The sequence below is a fragment of the Megalopta genalis genome, chromosome 7 (genome assembly GCF_051020955.1).
Source record: "Megalopta genalis isolate 19385.01 chromosome 7, iyMegGena1_principal, whole genome shotgun sequence".
In the NCBI taxonomy this organism is placed as follows: domain Eukaryota; kingdom Metazoa; phylum Arthropoda; class Insecta; order Hymenoptera; family Halictidae; genus Megalopta; species Megalopta genalis.
Window position 1 is genome coordinate 16,663,725 of NC_135019.1, and position 24,498 is coordinate 16,688,222.

Below are 24,498 nucleotides of genomic sequence, written 5' to 3' on the forward strand. Positions count from 1 at the left end.
CGGCGATGGAACAGCCGGCCAAGAACCAATTGCCTCGATGCGAGAAATTAGGGAATTTCAAATCGGTTTTCCAAGTTGTAAACCGAAAATTTGCTGGCACTGATTTGTCTCGGTGAAACCGGACAGTGAGGAAGGTTGACGGATGAAGCAATTTCTCGACGCTGCTCGAAGAAATCTGATTCGAACGAACCATTCGGGTTGCTAGACAAAAGAACTGTCGCGCGGCCCTCCCGAAATTCTTGCGACGTTTCGTCGAATCGATCTCGAGCCGTCTCTGATCGTGGATCGAGAGCTTTGCTCTCGTTTTTCCAAGTTGTACATCGAAAATTCGCTGGCATTGATTCGTCTCGGTGAAACCGGACAGCGAGAACGGTTGACGGATGAAGCAATTTCTCGATGCTGCTCGAAGAAATCTGATTCGAACAAACCATTCAAAACAAACTCTCCGGATTGCTAGACAAAAGAAGCTGTCGATGCTAAATCCGAGGTTACGCGCTTGACCGTCTCCAGAATTTGGCACTCTGCCAATGCGCAGTACAATAGAGGACACGTTCGTGCGGACGTTCCACTTGGAAAAAAAAGAAGGGAGGATAACGCGTCCTCTTTCTCGCGTAAACCGCGTATCCGCAGTACGATGATCAATCGTGGATCGGTTGGATTTTCGATTCGTCTTCGGGTCTCAAAATTTTCACCAAATTTTGCGAATCGATGTCAGCTGGTTCGACGTAGAATTCGCCGAAAGGTCGGCCAACCTGTTCGACGAAGCTGTTGGTCGGCTGTTTCGTTCGAGCATGAATTAAGAGACGATCCTGATAGCTCGAGAGACACCGGGCTCGTTGACACTGAGAACCAAGAGCGTTCTACTTGTTCGTGCTGCCAGGTCTTTAATCATACATTAAAGTGTGTCGAAAGCGTCCTCCTCCCGGGAAAACTGGACCAGTTGCGCAACCCGAGGCATCGACCGCCGCGAGGAATCGATCGCGAATTCGCGTGCCGTGAGAACATCGACGCGAACGAGCCGATGCTGCACGACGGATTTTTTTTACAGGTTCGTGTTGCCGGAGGCGAGCGTCCGGCCTAACAGCGCGGAGAGCGGCAGCGACATCGACAGCCAGGTGCGTATTTTCGTCGGGCCGGGCGATGATGTAACGCGTGAAACGTTACACTCGCGGCCTGTCGAAAACGTCCGAGTTTTTTCCTCCTCCCCCCTGGCCCCGTCTACGTACGCGATCCGATCTGGGAACTCCGGCCGTTGATTCCAGGCGAACAGCGTCGCGTCCCTGAGCCGGCTGTACAGCGACCTTGACTCCGGCGACGACGAGGAGAGCCAGAACTCGAGGTCGAACGAGAGCGGGATGCACGCGGCCGACGAGGTGGACGAGAGCAAGTTCTTCGCCGGCGTGTTCACCGCGCAGAGGACCGAGGAGGAGCTCGGCGAGTACGGTTTTCCTACGGATAACCGCGTTGTCCTCGACGAATCTCGCAGACTCGTCAAAAGATGGAACTTTGCAGGTACACGGTGTTCTTCAAGGAGCTGGGCAACCTGCCGCAGATGTGCAAGTCGTCCACGGAGAGGCTGGAGACCGGCGAGCCTGCGGAGAACAACGTCAAGTTGAGCTCGAGGGCGAAGAGCAGCAAGACGACGATAAGGGACGCGATGAAGGACGCGATGAAGGACGCGACGAGTAAAACGTTCTCGCCGGAGAACGGGACCAAGGGGATCAGGATGTTCGAGGACATGCCGGCCAGCTTGACGGACCAGCAGGCGTACCGGGAGCTGGCCGGCAGAGTGAAGAGCTTGATCGATTTCACGGAGGTCGCTTACCCCGATTTGGTGGGCGGCGACGCGCTCGGCAAGGAGGAACCGCTGAACCAAAAGGACCGATGGATCTGTCGCTCGAAGCTGCTGACTTGCGTGGAACGCGGCCTACACGGCGGCACCCTGATGCAGGAAGTGGTCTACGACCTGGACGCGATCGCCACCAGGATGCCCGGCGACGACAAGATCTCGTACAAGAAGCAGATGGCCAGCTACGACGAGGTGATGGTGGGACTGCGAATCGGCCACACGAAGTCCTTGTATTTCTTCTCCGCTTTCGAGAGCGGGAACCTGAGGAAAGCTATTCAGGTACAATTCCGCGTGGTTTCTCGAAAAGCCCCCCGAACCTTTGACCGTTCGTTCCTCTACCAAACTCTTCGGTATCGGGTCTCTTGTAGGTAGGCCTGAGAGAGTTCGATCTGATCCTGACGCCGGACGTGAACAGCGGCTCCAGGCACCAGTGGTTTTACTTCAAGGTGGCGAACATGGACGCGAACGTGCCGTACACGTTCAACATCATCAACTGCGAGAAAGCGAACTCGCAGTTCAACTTCGGCATGAAGCCGATCCTCTTCAGCGTGACCGAGGCCGAGCTGGGCAGGCCGGGCTGGGTGCGAACCGGCGCCGACATCTGTTACTACAGAAATTATTACCAGAGGCCGGCCAAGGGGAGGAATTACTTCACCATCTCGTTCTCGGTGACGTTCCAGCACGAGAAGGACATATGCTACCTGGCCTACCATTTCCCCTACACGTACACCCAGCTGATGGTCAACATTTGGAAGTGGACCAACAAGGTCCCGCCGAACACCTATTTCCGCGCGGAGACTCTCTGCGAGACTCTCAACGGGAACGAGAGCCCACTGTTGACCATCACCTCGACGGACTCCAAGAGCAACCCCATACAGGTTCATATCTTCGCAGACTCTTGGCATGACTCTATAGATTTTAACACAGGCATCCTGAATCGGCGGTATCCGACGTTATTTCTCCGAAACGATTGAAATCCGACGACCGGTGTAGGATCGATGTCAAATTTCTACAGTGGTATTCGAAAATTATGGTACTTCCGGGAAATAGGGGGTCCCCGAGGTCATTTGAAGTAACTTTTTCCTTAGCGCAAATGCAATCCGCTGTTTCGTTTGCGAGTTATCAACGAAAAAACGGTGACCAATGAGAGGTGAGATCGAGGCGGCCGACCCAATAAAGGGAACTGGGATTCGTCCGCTTGGGTCAGCCGAGCCGGCCTCGCATTGGTCAGTGTTTTGCGTTAATAACTCGTAGATAAAACCGCGGATTGCATTTTCTCTAAGGAAAAGGTTTCTTCGAATAACTTCGAGAACCTCTCATTTCCCGGAAATATCATAATTTTGGGCGCCCTGCATAAACATAGACGATTGGAGAAGGAGCAATTGGCTCGCTGCGATCGTCGCAGCTCTATTCACGGTGGAGCCGTTTTAAGTATTGTCTGAAGACGCTGTTTAGATTCGTAGCCAGTCCTCGAAATTGTTCGCCATCGTCGATTCTCAAGGAGATCGTTCTCGAAGAAAAAATCTCAAAAATCTCAAATCTCAAATCTCTATGAATCTAGTTGGCGTCGTAAGACCACGCTCAAGACGATCTTACAAATACAGTAGTGTCTCTCTAATTGACGCTCAGATTGTGCACAAAAAAATTGACAATTTGCGAAGAGGAGATACGATTATTTGAGCCCTGCAGCTCGTCCTTCCAGTTGTTGAAAATTCGTAACTATAAAAACGAACCGCAAGGCTCGAATAATCGTATCTCCTCTTCGCAAATTGTCCATTCTTGTAGACAATCTGAGCATCAATCAGAGAGACATTACTGTAATACTCGATCACGAATACGGTAATGTCTCTCTAATTGACGCACAAATTGTCCAGAAAAATGGACAATTTTGGAATAGGAGTTACGATTATTCGAGCCTTGCAATTCGTTTTTATAGTTGTCAACAATTATAAAAGACTCGAATTACGAGGCTCGAATAATCGTATCTCCTCTTCCCAAATTGTCCGGAAAAATGGACGATTTGGGGAGAGGAGATACGATTATTCGGGCCTTGCAATTCGTTTTTACAGTTGTTAACAATTATAAAAGGCTCCAATTACAAGGCTCGCATAATCGTATCTCCTCTTCGCAAATTGTCCGTTTTCGTGGACAATCTGAGCGTCGATTAGGGAGACGTTACTGTATACAGCCGTGAGATTCATAATGGATCTAAGGACCGTTCAACGCAGTAGCAAAATGAGAAATGTCTCGCGAGCCAACAATTCAGAATGCCTGTACAAACCGCCTCAGCATCTCCGAAAGGAAAAGCTTCGGTGATCGAAGCGCAGCAGATTCGTCAGCGATCGTTGCTCGTTTTCAGAACCGTAAGGTGGTGTTCCTGACGTCGCGGGTGCATCCGGGCGAGAGCAACGCCTCCTGGGTGATGCACGGCACTTTGAAGGCGTTGTTGAGCAACAACGCGTACGCGTCGAGCCTGCGGGACGACTACATCTTCAAGATCGTGCCTATGCTGAACATCGAGGGGGTCGTGAACGGTTGGTGAGTAAAAAACGCCGAGATCCAAACAGTTCGTTGCGCTCTTCTCGCTTCCGGCATTGGGGGTTGAGAATGAATCGTGCACGTAAGAATGTACTCGTACCTTTATTAATATTCAAATTACACAAAGTTACATATTCGCGGCGTGTTTACGCAATGATATCCGAGGTGGATCCATGGTGACACGATCACTGATCGTAGGCGGTTAAAGAATCATTTCGAAACTACGCGTGTGCGTCGGTTGGCCGTACGTCTGGATGACCGAAACGTTAGCAACAGCGTGCCCGTCCTCCTCGTATCCTCCGTTCGGTCATAAAGAGAGAGAGTATAGGATATATGTCGGCGAACGATGTCCCCTCTCCCCCGTATCCGAACGTCGATCGCAGTCCGATCGAACCGCCGTGAAACGTTTCATCTTGCGGACGTACGAATGAACGTTACCTAAGGATGATTACTTCGATACGTGTGCGTGTTTGTGCGTGTACGTTTGCGGCACGTATGTGTATGTGTGTGTGTGTGTGTGTGTATGAGGGTGATCGAGTGGCGCCGGCGGACTCCCAACCCTACACCAAAAAGACGAAGTTGGTCCAGCTGGCGATGCGCTAACGGAGACGGCGAACTCTTCCGTTCTACAATTTCGATGCCTGAGATCCCGCACGGACGCGAAGAGTCCTCGCGCGTTCATCGTTTAAATTGTTCCTACGAGCTACACGGATCAGCGAAATCAGCTAATAGAAGACAGATACGCGGCGAAACAATGGAAGGATCGATTGCGCGCGACGCGATTCGACGAGATACGCGTCCGCCAGCGCCACGGGGATACGTGCTTGATTTATGGACCGATCCGATCGTGTTAAATGCCCCTGCGAGAAACGATGACGTCGGGGCTCTGTCCTCGAGAGTCCAACGGCCGGAGTCCAGGCCGTCTATACTAATTAGAAACGTTTCCTTGAGCAAATTCTCCGCGAATAAAAGCTGCGCGAGCGCTTTGCGAGCGCGCTTTGCGAGCGATTCCGAACGATCTTTTGCTTCTCCAAGGGGATCGAAACGAGCACTGGACGCGCGAGTTCCTTCGATCAGAACGAGCGAGATGAGCGATGAGAGGCGCGAAACGGCGATAAGACCGTTCGCTGGGTGACGCGATATACACATGATAAGAACGTACATAATACAATCTAAACTTCTCGGATCTCCCTCTACCGTTCTCTGTTCACTTATCGACGAGTAAGACTTGCGTACCAATTGCATCTCGCGGGCCGACAAACTCGTTGCTGTCCAACCGGAAGCAAACGAATTCCGTTCGACGATGAAAACACGATCGGTTTGCTTCCGCGTACATCGAGCTGTCCGGAGTGTTCGCGCCGATCAAAAGTTGGATGGCGATTAAATTGGCGGACAAATATCGAACGATCTTCCCCGAAGCTTTTCTCTGCCATACATGTTAAGCGTTACCGTCGATGGCACCCCGGTCAAAGTGTTACATCGCGATCGTTCGCGTCCACCGACGCGTCGTGGAAGAACGGAGCGATCGAACGATCCGGACGATCCAACGCTATCCGCAATACTTTCGCTGAGAAAAAGCTACTGCCCGACTATCGAGAAAGATTCGCTGGACGACAGGAGTCGATCGCCGCGCGACGTGCAATTAGGACTTGGCGTGACGCGAGAAGACGGTGCCTAAAGTGTTTAAAGCGTTACTTGGACGGAGGATCTAATACTTTGCCGTTGGTGCGCACTTTAATGTTGTACCTGTAGGCCGGTTCCGCGTCCGGCAGGATCGTGCTGCTGTCGTCGTCCTGGTCCTTCATCATCGACGGTTCGGCTGCCGGCTCCGGCTGGTCGTTGACGTAATAGTCCTGCACGCTGTCGTACGGGCCGACGGTGTGGGCGTCCTCCAGCCCGTTGTTGGGCGACTCGGTCTCCGACTGCGGCTCGAGGTAGTCCGGAGACTCGCGGTGCTCGACCTTCATGTCGGTGGAGGATCTGAGCGACGAACGGTGAACTTCCCGTGTCTGCAGGCCCTCGAACACGTTCTCCTTCCTCGCCTGAGGCGCGGGGCTGTCGGTGAACAGGCTGGTGATATCCGGCAAATGGTCGGGCCTCGTGTTCTCCAGTTCACCGTTCGTCGGCTGTTCCCGGTTGTCCTCGGTGACGACCGGCGAGGACGTCGACTGCGGGATAGACGGCGGCCTGTCGGACGCGGAAACGGCCGTGGTGATCAGCCTGCTGACGACCGGGTCTTCAGGTGATTTCTCGTCGACGGAGCTGCTCCCCTCTTCCGGTGTTCTGTTCTCATCGTCGGTGTTCTCCTCCTGCGCCCCGTCGTTCTCATTCCCCAAGCTACTCTCCTCGTGGTCGTCGACCTGGTCGTCGCTGGCTGGCGCCGAGGTGGTTGTTATGTAGGGTCTGCGATTTCTGGAAATTGGTGGCAGGACTGAAGGCGCCTGGCGGCTCGGGGGTCACCGTCGAAGCCATAGATCTTCGAACGAAACAGGAAGGAAAGACTTCCCTCGTTCGTGGTGCATGGGCGTTTCGCGAGTTTGGTGATTAGGGGGCGGGGGGTGGTGGTTTCGAAACTGTCAGTGGCTGTGTTCTGTGACGCGGGCACGGGGCGATCGGTCAAGATCACCCACGCGAAAGTACGCAGAGACTTTGTCTGTTCCTTCGAAACCGGTGACGCACGCAGGTGTCCCAAAAATGTTTCGCAATTCGGAAATGGGGATTCCCGAGGTGATTTGAAGTAACTTTTTCCTTAGCGAAAATGCAATCCACGGCTTCGTTTACGAGTTATCAACGAAAAACAGTGACCAATGAGAGCCCAACTCAACTGACGCGAGGCGGCCGAGCCGACGGCGCCAGTGGTCGAGCGGTCGAATCCCAGCTCAGCTGGCGCGAGACGGCCGAGCCGACGGCGCCAGCGGTCGAGCGGAGCCGAGCTTCGCGCGCTCATTGGTTCAGCCGCCTCGCGGCAAACCGAGCTCGCCTCTTATTGGTCAGTGTTTTTCGTTGATAACTCGCAAACGAAGCTGCGGATCGCATTTTCGCCAAGGAAAAAGTTACTTCGAACGCCTCAGGAACCCCAATTTCCGGATTACGAGACATTTTTGGGACACCCTGTACAACTCACTTTCGATTTCAGAGACATGCCCGCGCCTGCTGTGTGTTAGTTGCGTGTGTTGTTAGAAGCATTATACAGGGAAAAGCGTGGAACCACTACCAGAGGTTACTGCGGACTGGTTTAACCCTTATCGTTCCAAGAACGCCTGTCGGGCGTCCCTGTTTCACGTATCTAAGATCGCGGTCGGAGCGACGAGGATTAAAAGATCCCGCGGCTCGGTTATCAGTGCGGCCAGTGGTATCCACGCTTTTCCACGGTTGTGCGCGCTTGTGTCGGTGTGTCCTGTCGTCTTGCGAGAAGCGAGAGAAGCCGTTATTAATTCCAAGCGTACAACGAACGCCACCAAGAGGTGCCGCGTTCTCCATCTAGCCCAACATCTATTTTATACTTTATCATTATCCCAAACAAGCGTTATCGTCGATCGTTTCGTTGACTCGCACGAGTCGCACGGCGAAAAAGAATCATCGACGACGCGACGATATCAGTCGATCTACAGACGTTGTTTGTTATGCTCGAATCGGCGGAGTCCTCCCCGGCGATTATCGCGTCGTTATCGCGGTGCATGCGGGCTTTTCATTTGCACGAGAAGAGCCTGGCATGCCGGGGCAACGTTTCGCGCGCGACGTTTCAGGGCGAAAACGTACGAGCAATTACGTATATCGCGTGCGTGGGCCGACAGCGTGGCAGCAATTATCGCCTCGAGCCACCGTTCTCGAATTCTTTCTCGTCCGTGCGTCCTCGAGGCTCGTCGTCGAGGGACACCCGTCCTCGGGAGAGTGCCCCTCTAACCCTCTCTTTCTCTCTCACCGTCTCGGCAGGTTCGTGTATTTCTGTGACAAGTATTATCTCACCTCTTACCCCTGAGTCGCAGAGACTGGAATGCTGCCGTAGTTGTAGTAGTAGCATCTTGTCTGCTCGCAGATGAAGTCCTTAACCAGGGTGCAGTCCTGCGCCTCCCAGGCTAACGTGGGTGCCACCATCGCGACGCAGCCGTCCGCGCTGCCGCTGTCGCCGCTGGAAAAGTCACACGGAGTTCCGTTTCTGAGCCTCCTCCATTAGGCGCGCGTCGGAACACGATCGCCGAGTCGGCGCACGTGTTTCCGGGTGGAGACGCGACCGACCGACACCGATAATCGTCGTCCGTGTTCGTGTCTATTGTCTTTCCGGCCGAGACAGCCATCTTTGTCCCCGCGGACTCGCGACAGCGGTTTCCGGTCCCGCGAGGGGCTCCCGACCCCTACGGGGTCACGGACAGGTGCGCGTCTCCTTCCGGACACTGACCGCACCTCTCGCGGAGGTCTTCGACCCCGTCGGGATCCGCTCGCGAGAGAAATCAAACACGCTTTAACGCGCCTCCCTTATAGCCCTTCGAAACGAGGCAATCTCGGCGAGAGCAATTTCGAAGACGAACGATCGTGGATTCTCGAAATTGTTCGGCTGTACGGATAGGCCGGGTACTTTGTGCGCCGGGAGAGAGAGAGGTGGTGGGAACAGGAGAGACAGGTTTATCTCGAACGAGGATTTTATGGCCGGTTGATTACCTTTCGCGAGCTACTCGTTGAGGCTCGGTGCCTGGTGGAACATCGACGGGTCTGTTGCCAGGTCGCCTGAGCATGTAGTTGAACGTGGCGTTGAACGGCAGGCCGGTGCTCATCCAGAGGAACATGTCCGTGCCCAGCTTGTTGCCCGATGTCCAGAAGTCGTACTTCACGTAGCCGGCGTTCTTCAAGTACTGCGTCATCGTGTCGGCCTTTTCTTTCGTCTCGAAGGAGGCCAGCTGCAGACCCAGGGAGCGACAGTACTGGTACGCGAGGAAGTAGTTCAGCTCGGGACTGTACGGGTTCATCCTCGAGACGAAATACTGCACGCCGTCCAGCTGGATCGTCGTGATCCTTTGAGCTGCAAATTGATCTTAAGTGATACGCGGCCCGAATTCCCGCGGATCGACCGAAACTCTCGCGGCCTTTTCTCAACCGTAAATACAGTAAATTCTCCCCAATTGCCTCTCGGCTTGTAAACAAAAATGGATAACATGAGACGCGGTGATACGATTATTCGAGCCTCGCGGCTCGTTTTTACAGTTGTTGATAATCGGCAACTATAAAAACGAGCCGCGAGGCTCGAATAATCGTATCCCCGCTTTCTAAGTTGTCCATTTTTTCCCCTCGGGAACAATTGGGGAGAATTTACTGTAGTTGGTTCAACGCATACAAAAAACTAATACTGCGCATTGTTGATTGCTCGCTTTCCACGCGTCGAGGGAAATTGCCTGGGATATACAATATATACAATTTAACAAAGCCGCAGATTGCATTTTCGCAAAGGAAAAAGTTACTTAGAATGACCTCAGCTGCCCCACATTTCCGTATTGCGAGACATTTTTGGAACACTCTGTATAATTTCGTGAAGATACAGCGTGTCTTGTGAACTCTGTTCACTTAACCGTTTGAGTCCCAGGGGTTATCCAGAAAACACGGTCGAAAAGTGTCGAACAGCGTGATAGCGCTTGTCTTAATTGATTGCGAAGAGAACCAAGCGGCGCGATAGCGCTCGTTAAGATTGACAAACAAAACATACAGGAAAAAAAAGAAAAGTAAAGCAGCTATGCGATGTACGCGCGTCACTAAAGTTTGACGCGACACAAAATCTGAACAGCGCGATCGCGCTGCTTGGTACTCAAACGGTTAAACATCTTGGTTGTTTCAAGCAATGCGAGGAAATATTACCTATAAAAGTTATAGCATTTAACCAGTTAACTGTGGCGATCTCTTTGCAAGGCGCCCACCAGTGTGTGTCGCGATAAGCTCTCGTGTCGCGACGAGTCAGCTCTCAGGAAGTTACGAATCCAATTCAAATTATTTGTAATTTTCATTTGTTTGTTTCATTTCGTCTTGACCTCTAAACATTTTAAACAGATTAAAATTTACGAATATAATTTAGTTTTCGCCAGAATTACAATTCAAATATCAAATTGTAACGAAATTTTACGAATGACGGATATAATCGTCGTGACACAAAATTCTGCCACATCTCCGTGACGGATATAGTCGTCAAACACACTTAACTGGTTAAGAAAGTATACATAATACGTATAATATAAATAGTATTCCTGCAAGTTCGAATGCTCGACTTCGATAGATCGGCGTGTTGCGAGTATACAAGTATGTACCAAGGTGCACTTGTCCTAAAACTTACAGTTTCTGAGATGTTCCAACGATATAAGACGTGTATGGAACGCAACAGTTCAAAGACTACGACGGTGCATCGCTGCGGATGGCCGACATTTCGAACACGCTTCGCGAAAAAGTTAAATATGTATCTCAGAAACGGTGAGTTGTAGGACAAATGCACCTTAAAGCTGTCCAAAGCGATCGAATCGGACGAATTTTCGTCGACACCCGGTGTCGAGTGTGCTCGCCGAGGGTGCAGGAATTCGAGACGAATGTCTCGAAGTCAGGGCGAAACGATCAAAGCTATCGTGTCCTCGTACGTCAGAGATGAATTTTCAGTAAGGTCTCGGAATTAGGCATGCATATATTCTGATCGATGCCTCGCGTCGATGATGTCATCGTCGCGAGGCTTCGTACAGGTGTCGCATCGTTACACCGGGGCACAAAAGCGACCTATCGAAGTCGGCGGGGTCCCCGTGACCGCTGAACAAAGAAGGAAATTCCTTTCTTGCCCCTGTATTATCTCATCGAGGCACGTCTCTCTACTACGTTGACTTCCGACCGAGCCGCAAATGGCAGTCACAGACGCGGGAAAAATCATCCGGTGAATTCTAATATACCCGGTGTCCCGTTTCAGCGTCGTCGCGTCGAACCGTTACGCGCGTCAGCGACTATTAAATCATCTCATCGACGCGTAACGATGCTTCGAACCATAGTGCGAACTCGAAGCATCGCTCATCGTACAACCCTGTTTTCGAAGTACAGTAATGTCTCCCTAATTAACGCTCGGATTGTCCACATGAATGGACAATTTTGGAATAGGAGATACGATTATTCCGAGCCTTGTAGCTCGTTTCTTATAGTCGTTGACAATTCGTAACCATAAAAAACGAACTACAAGGCTCGAATAATTGTATCACCTCTTCCCAAATTGTCCATTTTTCTGCACATTCTAAGCGTCAATTAGGGAGACATTACTGTATTTGTGCTGCCGGCCGGAGCATTCGATCGGAGCATTCGATTTTGGATTACCCCTTCCTCTCCCGCCGTCCATCGAGCTCGCAGCGATGGTTCACGGTTGTTTACGAAGCGAGCGCCGACATTGCCGAGCCCGGGACGCGTTCGCAGCGCTGAATCATTCTCTCTAACGCGATTTTAATTTACCTTTGACTGTGTACACTTCACTGACGCTGTCCGTTTCAGCCGGAATGACCACTCGGCGGTTCTCGCGCTCCGGCGGCGAGAGAAAGAGAGAGAGAGAGAGAGAGGGGGAGAGGGAGAGAGAGAGAGAGAGAGAGAGAGAGAGAGAGTTCGTTGAACTTGTACGGTTATTTGGTTAACAGGACTCGTGAATTACGGCCCGTTTTGACCCCCGAATAGCCTCGGGACTAACGCGTTCTCGCTATTAATTTCTGCTCGTCACGGAACTCCGCGACGATCGCGAGTCCGACGGAAAGTTTCGCGTTAATTCGTAGATCTCGACGGATCCCGCGGAATCGAGGAAGTCTCTCGGAGGAAATGAAATCAGGCTGCGATAACGTTCGCAGGGTGCGTCCGGTGTAAAAATGTTCCGGATCGCGAAGCCGGCGGCGCAGGTGGCGGTAAACGACCTGCAGACCTTGAGACGTCTGCCGGCGCTGTTCCCGCGAAGGAAGACAGCCGCCAGACGCCTTTGATCGCGATCGCTAGCAGGAATTATGCCACTTGCGCCGCAATTAACCGGGCCCCTATGACACCCAGCTACCAACGCACACCGAATAGAAAACACTCGACAGAGAGAGAGAGGGAGAGAGAGAGAGAGAGAGAGAGAGAGAGCCCGCAGGCGAACGTAGATTCGCTACCGTAATCGGACATTTGAAATTCAAATGCGTCGTTTCGTCGAACAGCCCTGAGGGAACGGCCGTGAATTTGGGACCGGGGAAAGAACGATCTTCGGATCGAAGCGGAGGAACGATCGAGAACGGACGAACGAACGATCTTGGAGCCGCGTGCGTGTTTCATTCTCGGTCTTTGAATGCACCGGACGTCGGAAAATAAAAGCGCGAAGACCGAACAAAGGCAGCGAGGATTGGGCCGCATGGAGGAACAACGTGTACACGGTTCCACAACACTGGTCCAGGATCGCCGAGAAGATCCTTCAAAGAGGAGAAGCTATCTTGGCAGACGTCCAACGAGCAAAGTCTCCGATCGATCGAACGCTCGGCGAACCGAGTAACCGAGCCGGGTGGTCCGAGCGCGGTTGAACCGAGTCGCTGAAACGACCAAGCTTCTCTAGGACCTAGCAGAGGCCGAGGTTTAACTTCGAAGGAATTTCCTACGGTTTTCCAATCGCGAAAGGGCCCCTCACCGTGCGACGCTGGCCCGGCGAATCTCGGGAAGGAAATCCGACCATGCAACGCGACGGAATCATCGATATTGCAACCGGTTTCGCGATGATTATGCGACGATCAATTAGGTCCGCGATCGAAAGCTCCGATATGCCCGAGATTGCGAGCGAGTTGCTCGGAATGTTTGGTACGCACCTGAGGCGAAGGCCGCGACGGCCAGCAGCAGCAGCAGAGCGATCTTCATGTTGCCGTGTGTCGATTAATCGATCAAGCAGCCGTTTCCGTTTCCGACTCTCGGAATACACCGGATGTTAGTGTTAGGGTCGCGTTCTCGGACTGGCCTCGCGCTGCGCCGTGGGCCCCCTTAAGAGTCTTCTGCCCGGATCCCAGAGGAGGGGGTCGTTGAAGATGATTCACTGGCTAACCTAGAGCAGGACGAGCGAGCCCACGAAGGGACGCGGGCACGAGCGGGACAGCGAGACGTCGACTGGGGATACGGGACGAACCGAACCGAAATGTAATCGACTTCGTCCTCCTCTTCTACTATTCTGCCAAAGGCCGGCCGTAGAAAGAAAGGTGGCAGGATCGACGGGAGAAGAGGGAAAAAAAAGAAGGCGAACGCCGCGCTCGCGTCGGCCCGAGAGGACGACGACGACGCCGACGACGACGACGGCGATGATGATGCGGTGCGTTCGTTGACACGGGTCCCCGCTTGAACTTTGCTCGATCGGCAAAGCTTCCGAGCGAACAAAGGCTTCCTCTGGCCGGCCGCGACACGGATTTCTTTATTGCCGGATCGCGGCGCGAACATTGACAAGATGGAAGACGATCGGCGGCTTCGAGGGGCCGGCGATTCGAGAGAAGCCTGCCGGTTTTACGAGGCGTCGGAAAGATCGTTTCATGGCGAACTCGCGGTCCGATCTATTTGGAGTGCCGGTGCACACTATTAATAACGTGGTCCCCGTCGTTTCGTTTGTTTTGCGGGGGAACAGAGCCGCGCGAGTCGGGTCGAAACTCTTCACGGTCTTCATCGTCCTGAATGGAATCGTATCGGCGACGCCGGCCGCGCAAAAACTATGCCGGCCTCAAGGTAGACTTCATTTCTGAGCGTGCCCGTCGACGAGCGGCCGCGCTGCCGCGCGCCGCGCCGCATACCATCCCTCAAAATCCTCTGGGATCGAGAACGACGTCGTTCGGGTACCGGTTAATTAGTGGTAACGTCGTGGAGCCGCGAGCGCCGCCGATCCGGTCGAATCGACGCGTTTTTCACCGGGAAATCGCCCGTGGTTGGCGTCGGCCCGATCGTCGCTCCCTTCGGAGCCCATCCGGATTTCCTCTAAGCCCGGCGACGCGACGTTATAAATTCCATCGGCCGGCCGTTAATTACTCGGACAGGCTGGCACGGTCCCGCGGTCCCGCCGCCGAGCATAGGCGATCACGGCGATCACGGGGATCACGGGAACGATCGCGAACGGCGCGCTCAATATATTGCGCTGCGGTTCTTGCGGAGACGCGGTGGAATCTCCATGAAAGTCTGTGCGCAACGAGGTTTTGAACCGGTTCCCTTGTTAAGCCTTTGGCGCCGTCTATTCTTATTCCCCGATCTTACCCCGTTGCTCAGTTTTTTTCCCCCGCTGCCCTCTATCTGCCCTCCATTAACGGAGGCGGTATCTTCGGCGTCCGAGAGAAAAACGTATAATCGTTTTGCAATCGTTTAAACGCATCCGAGCGAACGGACGAGCTGACGAGCGAGCGAGCGAGCGAGCGAGAGGAGCGAAGCGGAGCGGATTTTTCCCGCGTTTAATGCGCGGCTACGCGTTCGAACCGCCTGGGAAGGGGGACGAAGCGAGGGGAGCTGTCGGTTCAGGGTCCGCGGCGTTAATTACCCCAATCTCGACCGAGTAGACCGCCATTACGATACCGAGAAGGCTCCCAGGTATCTTCCCCTCGGTAACGAACGATTTTCATCCGCGGGAACGAGCGCGAACCCTGTCGGTATTAGCACGTTAATGCACCGAAGCCGCCCACCGCCGGCTCCCTCCGATGAGATTCCTCGGCGGAGCTCGTCGGCTGTGGGTCCGTTCGCGCGGGACCGTATCGGCAGGCCGCAAAAAGGCCCCGTGGCTCAAGGTAGGCTTCATTTCTGACCGCTCGCGTCTTCTTGCTCGAGGGATCACCCGCTCCTGGAGTACGTCTTCCCGCGGTCGATTCTCTTCTCAGACCCATCTCTCTCCTCTCTCTCTCTCTCTCTCTCTCTATCTATCTATCACTCTCTCCTCTCTCTCCTCTCTCTCTCTCTCTCTATCACTCTCTCCTCTCTCTCCTCTCTCTCTCTCTCTCTCACTATCTATCTATCACTCTCTCCTCTCTCTCCTCTCTCTATCACTCTCTCTCCTCTCTCTATCACTCTCTCTCTCTCTCTCTCTCTCTCTATCTATCGCTCTCTCTGTCTCTTTCTCTCTGTCCTTCTCTTTTTCTTTCTCACTCCGGGTCCACCGGGTCGTCTCGGTTACGATGGCAACCGGTACCGAAGAGAACCTCTTCGTTGTCCGTTCGCGTCACGCCGATATATCCTGTAACGTCGCTGGATCATAGACGTTATTGCTGCGCCAGCAGCCGGAACGAGGTCTCGCCGTAACTCCAGCAACGGTCCCCTCCCTCTGTACCGGCGCGCTCGTAGCCCGAGACTCGGCATTTTCACGGCGTGGACGCGCGGCGGGTCTGGCGTCGGTCGATTTAGGGGCACGATAACTCGGCGGGACAGGTTCGCGCCGGCTCTCCGCGGAATTACGGGAGCCGCGTGCTTCATCATGGGACACCGACGCCCCGTCGATCGTAAATAGACTCTCGTGAGAGAATCTCGCACGTGGGCTTCGCGCTTATCATCCACCTTCGTCGATCGGTTCTATCTTTAGGCTCCGCGCAATTTTTACCGAGATGGAGCTCGGAGGAGGACGCGGTGACCCCCGGGGTCAAGCCAGCGCGCGCGCGCTCCGTTCCGGAGTCCCATTATTTTTCACGGGGTTCCTCGAATCGCGGACGGGCTGCGTCTCGACCTCTACGAATTTACTACGACTCGGAATCGGTTCGTTAACAAACACGACGCGCTCTTATCGGGCTCGGAGCGAACCAGGAGCAAAAAGGAAGCTGGACGTGGCCTAGGCTTGCACGGAGAGTGCCCGTGGTTCGTTGCGTGGGTCACGTTTTGCTGGTACGTTGGCGCAGGTCAGTTTAGCAGGTCGGATTCCCAGCGACGCATGCATTCCCACGGGAATGCGGTCCGTGAGCTCTCGTCGAGTGCACTTAGGTCCGGAGATGCCTACGGGGGTCTGTTCGTGGCCATATATCGGCGGACGAAACGAAAGCAGAAGCTCGATCCTGGATAAACAAGCGATCCTCCACCACCTAGCCCTTCTATCTTTCTCTCCCTCTCTCTCTCTCTCTCTTCTCCTCGCTCTCGTTCTCGTCTCGGTTTCTCTCTCTCTCTCTCTCTCTCTCTCTATCGTCCTCGTTCCGCCATTTCCCTCGGTCCTGCTCGCACGAACGAGATGCTAGAAACAACTTCTCCCAGCCGAGAGTCAAGAGAGGCTTGGTCCTTTTTTGCGAAAACAAAAGCAAGAGAAACGCCGTGCTCGAGCTGCAGGCAACTGCTCGACGAAGAGCCAGAAGAAGAAGAAGAAGAAGAAGAAGAAGTAGTAGAAGAGGAGGAGGAGGAGGTGGAGGATAAGAAGGAGGTGCTCGGCGGAGGAGGCGAAGCAAGAGAGGAGCGAGAGGATGCTACAGGAGGATTCTCGAGGTCTATTTCAGGCCCTGCCAGCAATCGCTATGTAAGGCCCTCGTTCTTTCTATCTTTCTCCCTACTCCCCGGAGTCCTCTGTTCTTCTCCGCGTTAGCCTGGCCTGTCCCTTTTCCATCCAGCCTCGCCTCGTCTCTCTCGCTCGTGTCCGCTTGATCGTTGACTCTCCGGAGAACGAAGAACGGCGAACGGGCTCGGTTTTAGCCCGCGAATAGCCTCGACGTCCGAGACGATCGCCGGAGCCATACCGGCCCCGGAGGCTTCGACGCCGTCCACTCTTCCATTTTGATGCTTCTAGGACAGTGATCCTCGTCATCCTTGCCATCGCGCGGCTCCCCCCGCTGCCCTCCCTCCGCTGCTCGCCCGGCACGCCGATATCCATCGATATATCCGCTGGTAAAACGTCCACGGAGTTAGGTTCAACCCTCGCCGCCTCCCTCTCTATCGACGTACCTGTCGGCGATCCCGCCTCGTGACAAGAATTACAGTCAGTCCCCCGGGTTCTTCTCTTTCGTCAGGCGACGGGATTTACGGGCCGCGAGGGAGACACGATCGAGGGCCCGATTATACTGAACAGAAATTCGAAGAGTGGCCTTGCACACCTTCCAGCTGCTCGGGACCCGCGATTCGAACGACACGGGCTTTCTTGTCCGACAAGATACCGTGGAATGGGTTCGCCCGATGACGAGTTACTTTGTCTTCGATAGGGGCTGGCTTGCGCGCTTCTCCGGTCTCCGCATCGTCACTCCCGCGGCACGACAGTCTCACCGGCTGGAACCGGCGACGAAGGAAATTCGCTTATCACGAGAAAGTTTCTTTTCTCGCTTGCCCACGGACCTTCCCGCTGGACCTTCTGCAGAGTCGCGAACGCTCCGTTGCGGAGGCGCAACCGCCGCGGCGCCGTGGTTCATCGATTACGTGCCCACGCCTTGTTATGCTGTCCCGCGCGCATATATTTAGACGGCCCTTCTGTCCGCTGGATTTAATGCGATTACAGTATGCCGCGGGAAACAGCGAAACAGCGAGACTCGACGCGAAGAGGGGGTGGGCGAGCGAGGGGGGAGGGCACGTAATCCTGCCGCCGCCTCTAAATCATTGTTGCGTCGCCTTTGGTGGTCGGAGATATCGCGCGCGTAGTCGGGCGGGTAAGAATTGGGCGAAACGCTGCACGCTCCGGCGATACTCTCGCGAATCGATCGTATCTCGCGGCGCGATTCGTCGTTCGGGAACGCGGCGTTATGTAATGAAACGAACGCGATTCGGTCCTCGGTCGGACCGTGAACGGAGACTAAAAACGGGGGGAGGGGGGGTGCCTCGTTCGGGGAACGGCGCGAATGAAAGAGGCCAGAAGGCAGGCGCGTGTTTTGCCGGCCGATGAAAAGCACGGAGGCAGAGCGTCGGCGCCGCAATACCAGTGATCGCCGATAGAATGCAGAAATGGATGGTAATAACAGCCGTGGCCCGCGTACGACCATTAAATGCACCTTGTGCTGCCCACCGTTTTACTCCGGGCCCCTGGTTCTTGCCGCTGTTACGTGCCCCGGCCGGCCGGGCCCGGGCAACGGAGTGACCTAGAACCTGAAACCGTGAACCTCCGACGTTCTGGTTGCGGTTACAGGTCGGCTTCTCTCCTCTCTCTCTCTCTCTCTCGCCTCTCTCCCTCTCTCCGCCTCTTTCTCTCGCTATCCATCCGTCTCTCTCGGCTCGTCGTTTTAATATATAATTGAGAGAGGAGCTGCTTTGCGGGCAGATTTATGGCAGCCCGAGCATCCTCTCTAGCCGGCGACGATTCGTTTTGGCGGATTCGAAGGCAGTTAACCATCTTGCACGGCGCGGCGCGGCGCGGTGCGGCGCGGTGCGGCGCGTCGCGTCGTCTCGCCGGATTTCAACCGCGGCGAACAATTAACCATTCGCTGGAAATCATAAAGTTTCCACCGTCGCCCGGTGAGAAACGATTGAATTAGCATTCCCCGCTCATTACACGCTACTCATTTATATTCGTGGACCATGGCCGCCGTGATTTATATTATTAGAGGGATCCGCCGGTTACGGCGGAGCTTTCCCAACGTTTCACGACGACCGGAAATCGCGGCCGAGAGATTTTTCCGCTTGTACCGGGTACCGGCGTAGTCGAATGACGCGACGGAACTGTAACGATCTCTCGAACGAAAGAGCATAACCCGAGTCACGCGCGTCTATGGAACATTCCAGGTATCGCGGAGCTATCAATTAGCTCCATCTTTGTTGCAGTCGGTCCGCCGAAGATTCGGTTCGTTAGCAGTTCTTCGGTGCCGAGCCGAGTACGCTCTTTTTTCTCCGGTTCCGTTTCGAGACCTAATTCCGCTTCTTCCTCTCTGATTGGCCCGTATTGTGCCGTATAGGTTCCCGGTATCGCACCGAGGCAGCCTAGAAAGGGTTCCAGGGAACGGCGGGCCCATTGGGCCGCACGCACGGCCCGGCACGGTCGAGCCTCTAAATTAAATCTCGGATCGGATAGCCGCGAAATCTATTCCTCCGGCTCGCGGCGGGACACTCGCCACGGAAATCTCAAATGAAATCTGCGTCCCCGCGGCTTGCAAGGCGACACCGCGCCTCGGCGTTTTCAAAAACCTGCGGCCGCCGGAAATTTGCATACCGCGCGGCGCTCCTCGCCGGCGAAGCCTCCACGGCGTGTTCAAAACCGAACGTTCGCGAAATAGAGCTCGCCACTAGCCGGCAACATTTTCTCGACGACGCCGGCTATTATCTCGTAAAGTTCATTACCGAGGGCGTAGGAGAGCCGCTACGACGCTGGAACCCACGGAGCATTATAAGCAACTAACGCGCTTTAATAATCGCTTTATAAGAGTTACAAGGCTAAATTCATTTCGAGCCCGTCGCCGATTTTATTGCGACGCGCGTGCTCGAATTATGCGATCCGTGTTCGGCCGTTTCCTACACGAGGAGTCTTTGCAACGTCCGACGAGTTTTCGAGCAGAAAATCCAGAACCCGCACGACGGTAGGCTCGCCGTTGAAGTTGACGGCTGGAGATCGCAATTACACCACGGTCCCGGTCACGCTCGGCGTGAATCCGATTTCGGCGCGGCGAATGACGTGATCGCTCGACCGCCGCCAATTTCCTGGTCGATCGTCCTTGCGGATCCAATATTTTCGATCGTCCGGACTCACCGTTATCCTCTTCCTTTTTCTTTTTCTTTTTTTTTTGTCTACCGTGCTCGATACCTCCGCGAAGATTAACGAGGCTGGACGTAATAGGCAAAACAGTTAACAGCGAGACCACGGGACGAAAGAAGTTCCGCCATTAGGCCCAACCAACTGCTGCAATTTATCGGTAATGACAGCCGTCCAGGTGCGGACCAAGGCCGATCGGTCTCGCAGGATTTCGTCTCATTAGCGAAACGCGCGGGCGATTTCTTCTCGGCGGAGCGACAGGGAGGGGCCGGGGAGGATCGCCGGGTGTATCGAGGATCGATTCGCGGGCCCCTGTTTTATTAATCCCGCGGAATCCGTCGTTCCGGTCGTACGGACGCGCGTTCCCGCGGCGGCGTGCTGCGAAACGCGGATTTTACGATGGCCCGCGGCTCGCCGCGACCAATCGCGCCATAGTAAAAAGCCCCGGGCCTCGGGCCCCGGGCTCCGCCACCCCCCCGCCCCCCCGGCATTCCTCGCTCGCCCTCGCCGCCGCGCCGGCTGTGCCCTTCGAGGGCCCAGAGCGCGGGGGCGGGCGCGGAAGGGCTGCTTTCCGTTCGAAGAAACGCTGGTTCGGCCGGGACGCGGGGCCGCAAAAGGGCCCAGGCTCGCCTCGACGGACGCGGCGCGGCGTGGCGAATGAATCCGGCCGGCCGCCCCTCCCTCCCCCGGCCTCCGCGGAAGAAGAACGGCCCCCCTCGACAGGCCTTGGCGTTTCGCGGAGGAATGTAAATCGGGGTCCGGTCACGAGTATTCTAATGCGCGCGGTCAGCCCTTCGCCGGCCACGGAGCGGAACGAACGTCACTCGGCCCTTCTCCGCGCGCTTCTCCCATAAGCGAGTTCTCCTCCTGCCAGGAGGCTCCTGGTACCGGACACGTAAGCTTCTTTCAAAATATACAGGGTGTCCAGCCTGAAATTATCACCTCCGTCGTTATTGCTCCCGCTGCGATACGCTCGCTTCTTCGAGCGTTCCGACGGCCGCGTACAGGGGTTGGAAACGGTTGTGGCGTCGCTTTCGAGGTTCTTCACGCGGTCACGTACAGACGATGCAAAATGAAAACTGTCCGCGTGAATTTTACGATACCGCAGTTACACACGCAATCATTTCTCTCGTTAATGATTTGAATTAGATCGATAGGAACGTAACAGTGCCCGTAAATTCTTCAAACGTCTTTACCGTTTTGCATGAAAACTTTCTCTAATTCAAAGTCTCGCTAAAAGTCTCTCTAATTGACTCTCGGCTTGGAAACGAAAATGGGCAATTTGGGAAGACGAAGCACGATTATTCAAGCCCTGCGGCTTGTTTTCATAGTTCTCGACAATCGGTAACTATCTCCTTTTCCAAAATTGTTCATATTTGTGTACAAGCTGAGGGTCAACTAGGGAGAATTTGCTGTACTCGTAAATACATAAATTCGCAGTCTATTTATAATATCGCTTCTGTAAATGTTACTTCTCGGCTCGGGGTATCGATTCGGTGTAATAAACATAACCGTCCCGAAGCCGTAGCCACGTCTCGCAAGCGCTGAAAATGATTATAAAAACATTCGTGCTGCGAATACCCGAAGGAAATGCAAGGCATTTATTACGTAAAATCTAACCGAAGAACTCTGTAACCGAAATTCGTAACCGTAAGTCAGAACCGAAAAATAACTGTTACAAGGTTCTCTCGATTCCTCGTAACTGTTTCAGACAGGAATCGATTTATAACACTTCGGAACAGTTATTTTCGGAACCTTTCCAATACCTGGCCGCGTGTCTCGATTTTACCAGATTCTTTGCGTCAAGTATTTGCAGAGGTCAACGTTCTTCTGCAACCGATACCGTGAAGATATACCGTGTTGTATACGATACAACAATATCCTTTATTCGGGCGAGGAGCTCGATGAAAAGGCTCGATCTTGAATAGCTCTTGAATCATTTACATTCGCAAGCGGATTTAAATGGACAACTTTGGAAGATGAGATACGATTGTTCCAGCCTTGATGCTACGAGATATATATATGTTTATATTTTATATATATTATATATATTTATATTTATATGTATATTTTATAGTTTATATATATATATATACTACATATTTACTATATATATATTACTATATATAAACTATATAAAAACGAGCTGCAAAGCTCGAATAATCGTATTCCCTCTTCCGAAATTGTCCATTTTTCTGCACAATCTGAGCGTCAATTAGGGAGACATTACTGTATTTTGGATATCAATTAATAGATCAATAATATAATACCACGCTATTGGACCTCAATTGCAACAAAATTATGAATAGACTACAGATTTTTATGCCAAAATAAAAATTGTCTCTTCTACCAATTATAAAAAGTTGCACATGACATAAAAATACTCTCAAATTCATCCGATGTCTTCACAATTGCGTGTGTGTGTTTCCGATTTGGTCGTTCTAGCCGCAAACGCATAAAATCCGCAGACCCGTCACGAACGAACACACATCGCTCGGACTATTCCGCAATCATCGCTGGCTGACAATCGTCGTCCGTGGATCATTTCGTTCGCGGATGAGAATGCGTCGAGATCGGCGATCGCTCGATTGCTTCCTTTCGCCGGGGCTCAATTTTATCGGGTCCTTTGTTAATGCTTTCCTCGCGATCTAATGGAACGTCAGGCGTTAGGCGAACTCCCCGTAAAGATAGGCTCTTTGTGGTTCTGTTGCCCGCGGGGCACGATGACGACGATATATGGTGTTCGGGCGTTGCGCGAATAACGCGGCTTCCGATACGCGCGAGAGGACACGCACGAGATAACAGGTACGGGACGGTGCATCCAGGTAATTTGCACGTTTAAAAGTGGTATGTGTCGCGACAAATTCAGGGCTCGCGTGTCGCTCGCGGGATTCCAGCGGCGGCCGCGCCGCTCTAATCGCGTCGTTAGCCTTTTCGAAGAAAAGCCAGGCCTGGCCGTTCCTTCCGCGGCAATCTCGAGAAATTTATCCCGCGCCCCGTTTCTTTCTTGTCCGAGGGATCGGGAATGCGTGGTCGCCCACGTCAACGAATGTTACGACATACCCACCGATTCCGCAAAAAAGAACGATCGCGTTTAGATCGCGCAATTCTATTCGCGCGATCCTCGCGGCTCCCGGACGTCTCGGGAGTTACTCGGGCAGAACGGAAATTCGGACGAGGAGGACTTTATTTTTGGTACGCGCGATCCGCGGGATGTTTATGTTTCCTCAGAATTTCCGCAAAACACGAACACGAGGAGCTCGAATTATTGGGCTGGGGAATAAGTTCGTAGCGTTTTTAACAAAGATTTTATTATTTTTTTTTTTATTATTCTACTATTTTCTTGTTTACGCTGCTCGATAAGCACTCGTAGCGACCGGACCAGCGTAGACTAGTTTACATTTCTAAAGAACAAGATATTTACAGGCGGTGCTGAGAAAATTTTCCAGTTTGCGCGAAGATCCGCGATCTACCTGGTTACTGTGTGACACCTTCGCATGATTTTTCAGCTGTTCTACAAAACAATAAAACAACGATGCAAAGTTTGCTCGTTAGACTTTCTGATCTTATTCTATTGGGTTGGGGAATAAGTTCGTAGCGTTTTTATCAAGCAATTTGGAGGCGATTTTCTTTGTTGTTTTCGTTAAGCTCGTGAGGCACCCAAGCTCCCAATTTTTCGGCGAATCCCATTGAATGAGGATGATTGAGAATCGTTTTATGATCGCAATTCATTCTTTCGGCCAATTCACGACTCGTTCGGCGACCGTCCTCCTTCAAAAGTGCTTCGAGACGCTCTTCGTCGAATTCAGAAAGTCTTCCGCTGCGTGGCGTGTCGTCGACGTCAAAATCGCCATTTTTGAACTTCGCAAACCATTTCCGTGCTGTAGACTCGCCTATAACACCTTCTCCGTATACGTTGCAAATGTCCCGGGCTGCTTCGGCAGCTTTTTCGCCTCGATGAAAAGCGAAGAAGAGAGGGTGTCGAAAATGTTGCTTTTTACCTCCTGGATATTCCATTCCTAAGCCTCGAAAGTAATAAAAAATTAAATTGCTCCAAAAGACGATTAGCACAGTTTTGTAGAGCTCTATCGAATGAATATTATACACTTTGTCGAACAGCAAAAAATCGTTGTAAAATAAAAGAAAATATAAAACCGCTACGATCTTATTCCGCAACCTAATATTTTGCTAATATACGCGAGGCCGATGCGTGCAGAGAGGCGTGCGCGTCAGGAGCAAAAGAAAACAGAACGGCGGCGCGGGGAATGTAAACCGTGTAAGAAGACGAAGACGAGGAGTGCGTGCGGAAGATGGGATAACAGAAGGGCAACGAGTGTAGGGTCCGTCGAGTGGGGCGAAAAAGTGAAAAGAACCGAGGCGAAGTGCGAGAAAGGAAAAGTGTTGGAAGAAGGGAGGAAGGCGAGAGCGGAAACGAGATATGAAAATGGCCTGGAATAAGAAAAATGGACGGGCGAGCGGGAGCCCGTATAAACGAACCATTCCTCTATTTCTCTCGTTTCCCCTCCCTCTT

At 53.1% G+C, this 24,498-nt stretch overlaps 2 protein-coding genes across 16 annotated transcripts in view; one reads left to right on the forward strand and one right to left on the reverse strand.

Moving 5' to 3' along the window:
* LOC117221831 (cytosolic carboxypeptidase 1) overlaps window positions 1–24,498 on the forward strand; it is a 50,104-nt gene that overhangs the window by 16,706 nt on the left and 8,900 nt on the right. For all 12 annotated transcript variants that reach the window (XM_033473095.2, XM_076523401.1, XM_076523403.1 and 9 more), the window contains 5 exons: window positions 1,049–1,115; window positions 1,263–1,438; window positions 1,513–2,128; window positions 2,218–2,727; window positions 4,209–4,387. In XM_033473095.2, coding sequence (XP_033328986.1) covers window positions 1,049–1,115; window positions 1,263–1,438; window positions 1,513–2,128; window positions 2,218–2,727; window positions 4,209–4,387 — 1,548 coding nt within the window. The remainder of the gene's footprint in view (window positions 1–1,048; window positions 1,116–1,262; window positions 1,439–1,512; window positions 2,129–2,217; window positions 2,728–4,208; window positions 4,388–24,498) is intronic.
* Window positions 4,471–13,797, reverse strand: nw (narrow). 4 transcript variants are annotated; one of them, XM_033473097.2, is made up of 4 exons: window positions 13,195–13,700; window positions 9,044–9,401; window positions 8,361–8,516; window positions 4,471–6,799 (listed from the first exon to the last, which is right to left on the reverse strand). In XM_033473097.2, exons 1-4 carry the CDS (start codon window positions 13,241–13,243, stop codon window positions 6,079–6,081), a joined length of 1,284 nt encoding a protein of 427 aa, XP_033328988.1. In that variant the 5' UTR covers window positions 13,244–13,700; the 3' UTR covers window positions 4,471–6,078. The 4 variants fall into 4 exon arrangements, with proteins under 4 accessions (XP_033328988.1, XP_033328989.1, XP_033328990.1 ...); XM_033473098.2 differs by having other exon boundaries at window positions 6,519–6,863; window positions 13,195–13,797; XM_033473099.2 differs by having other exon boundaries at window positions 6,660–6,799; window positions 8,354–8,516; window positions 13,195–13,678.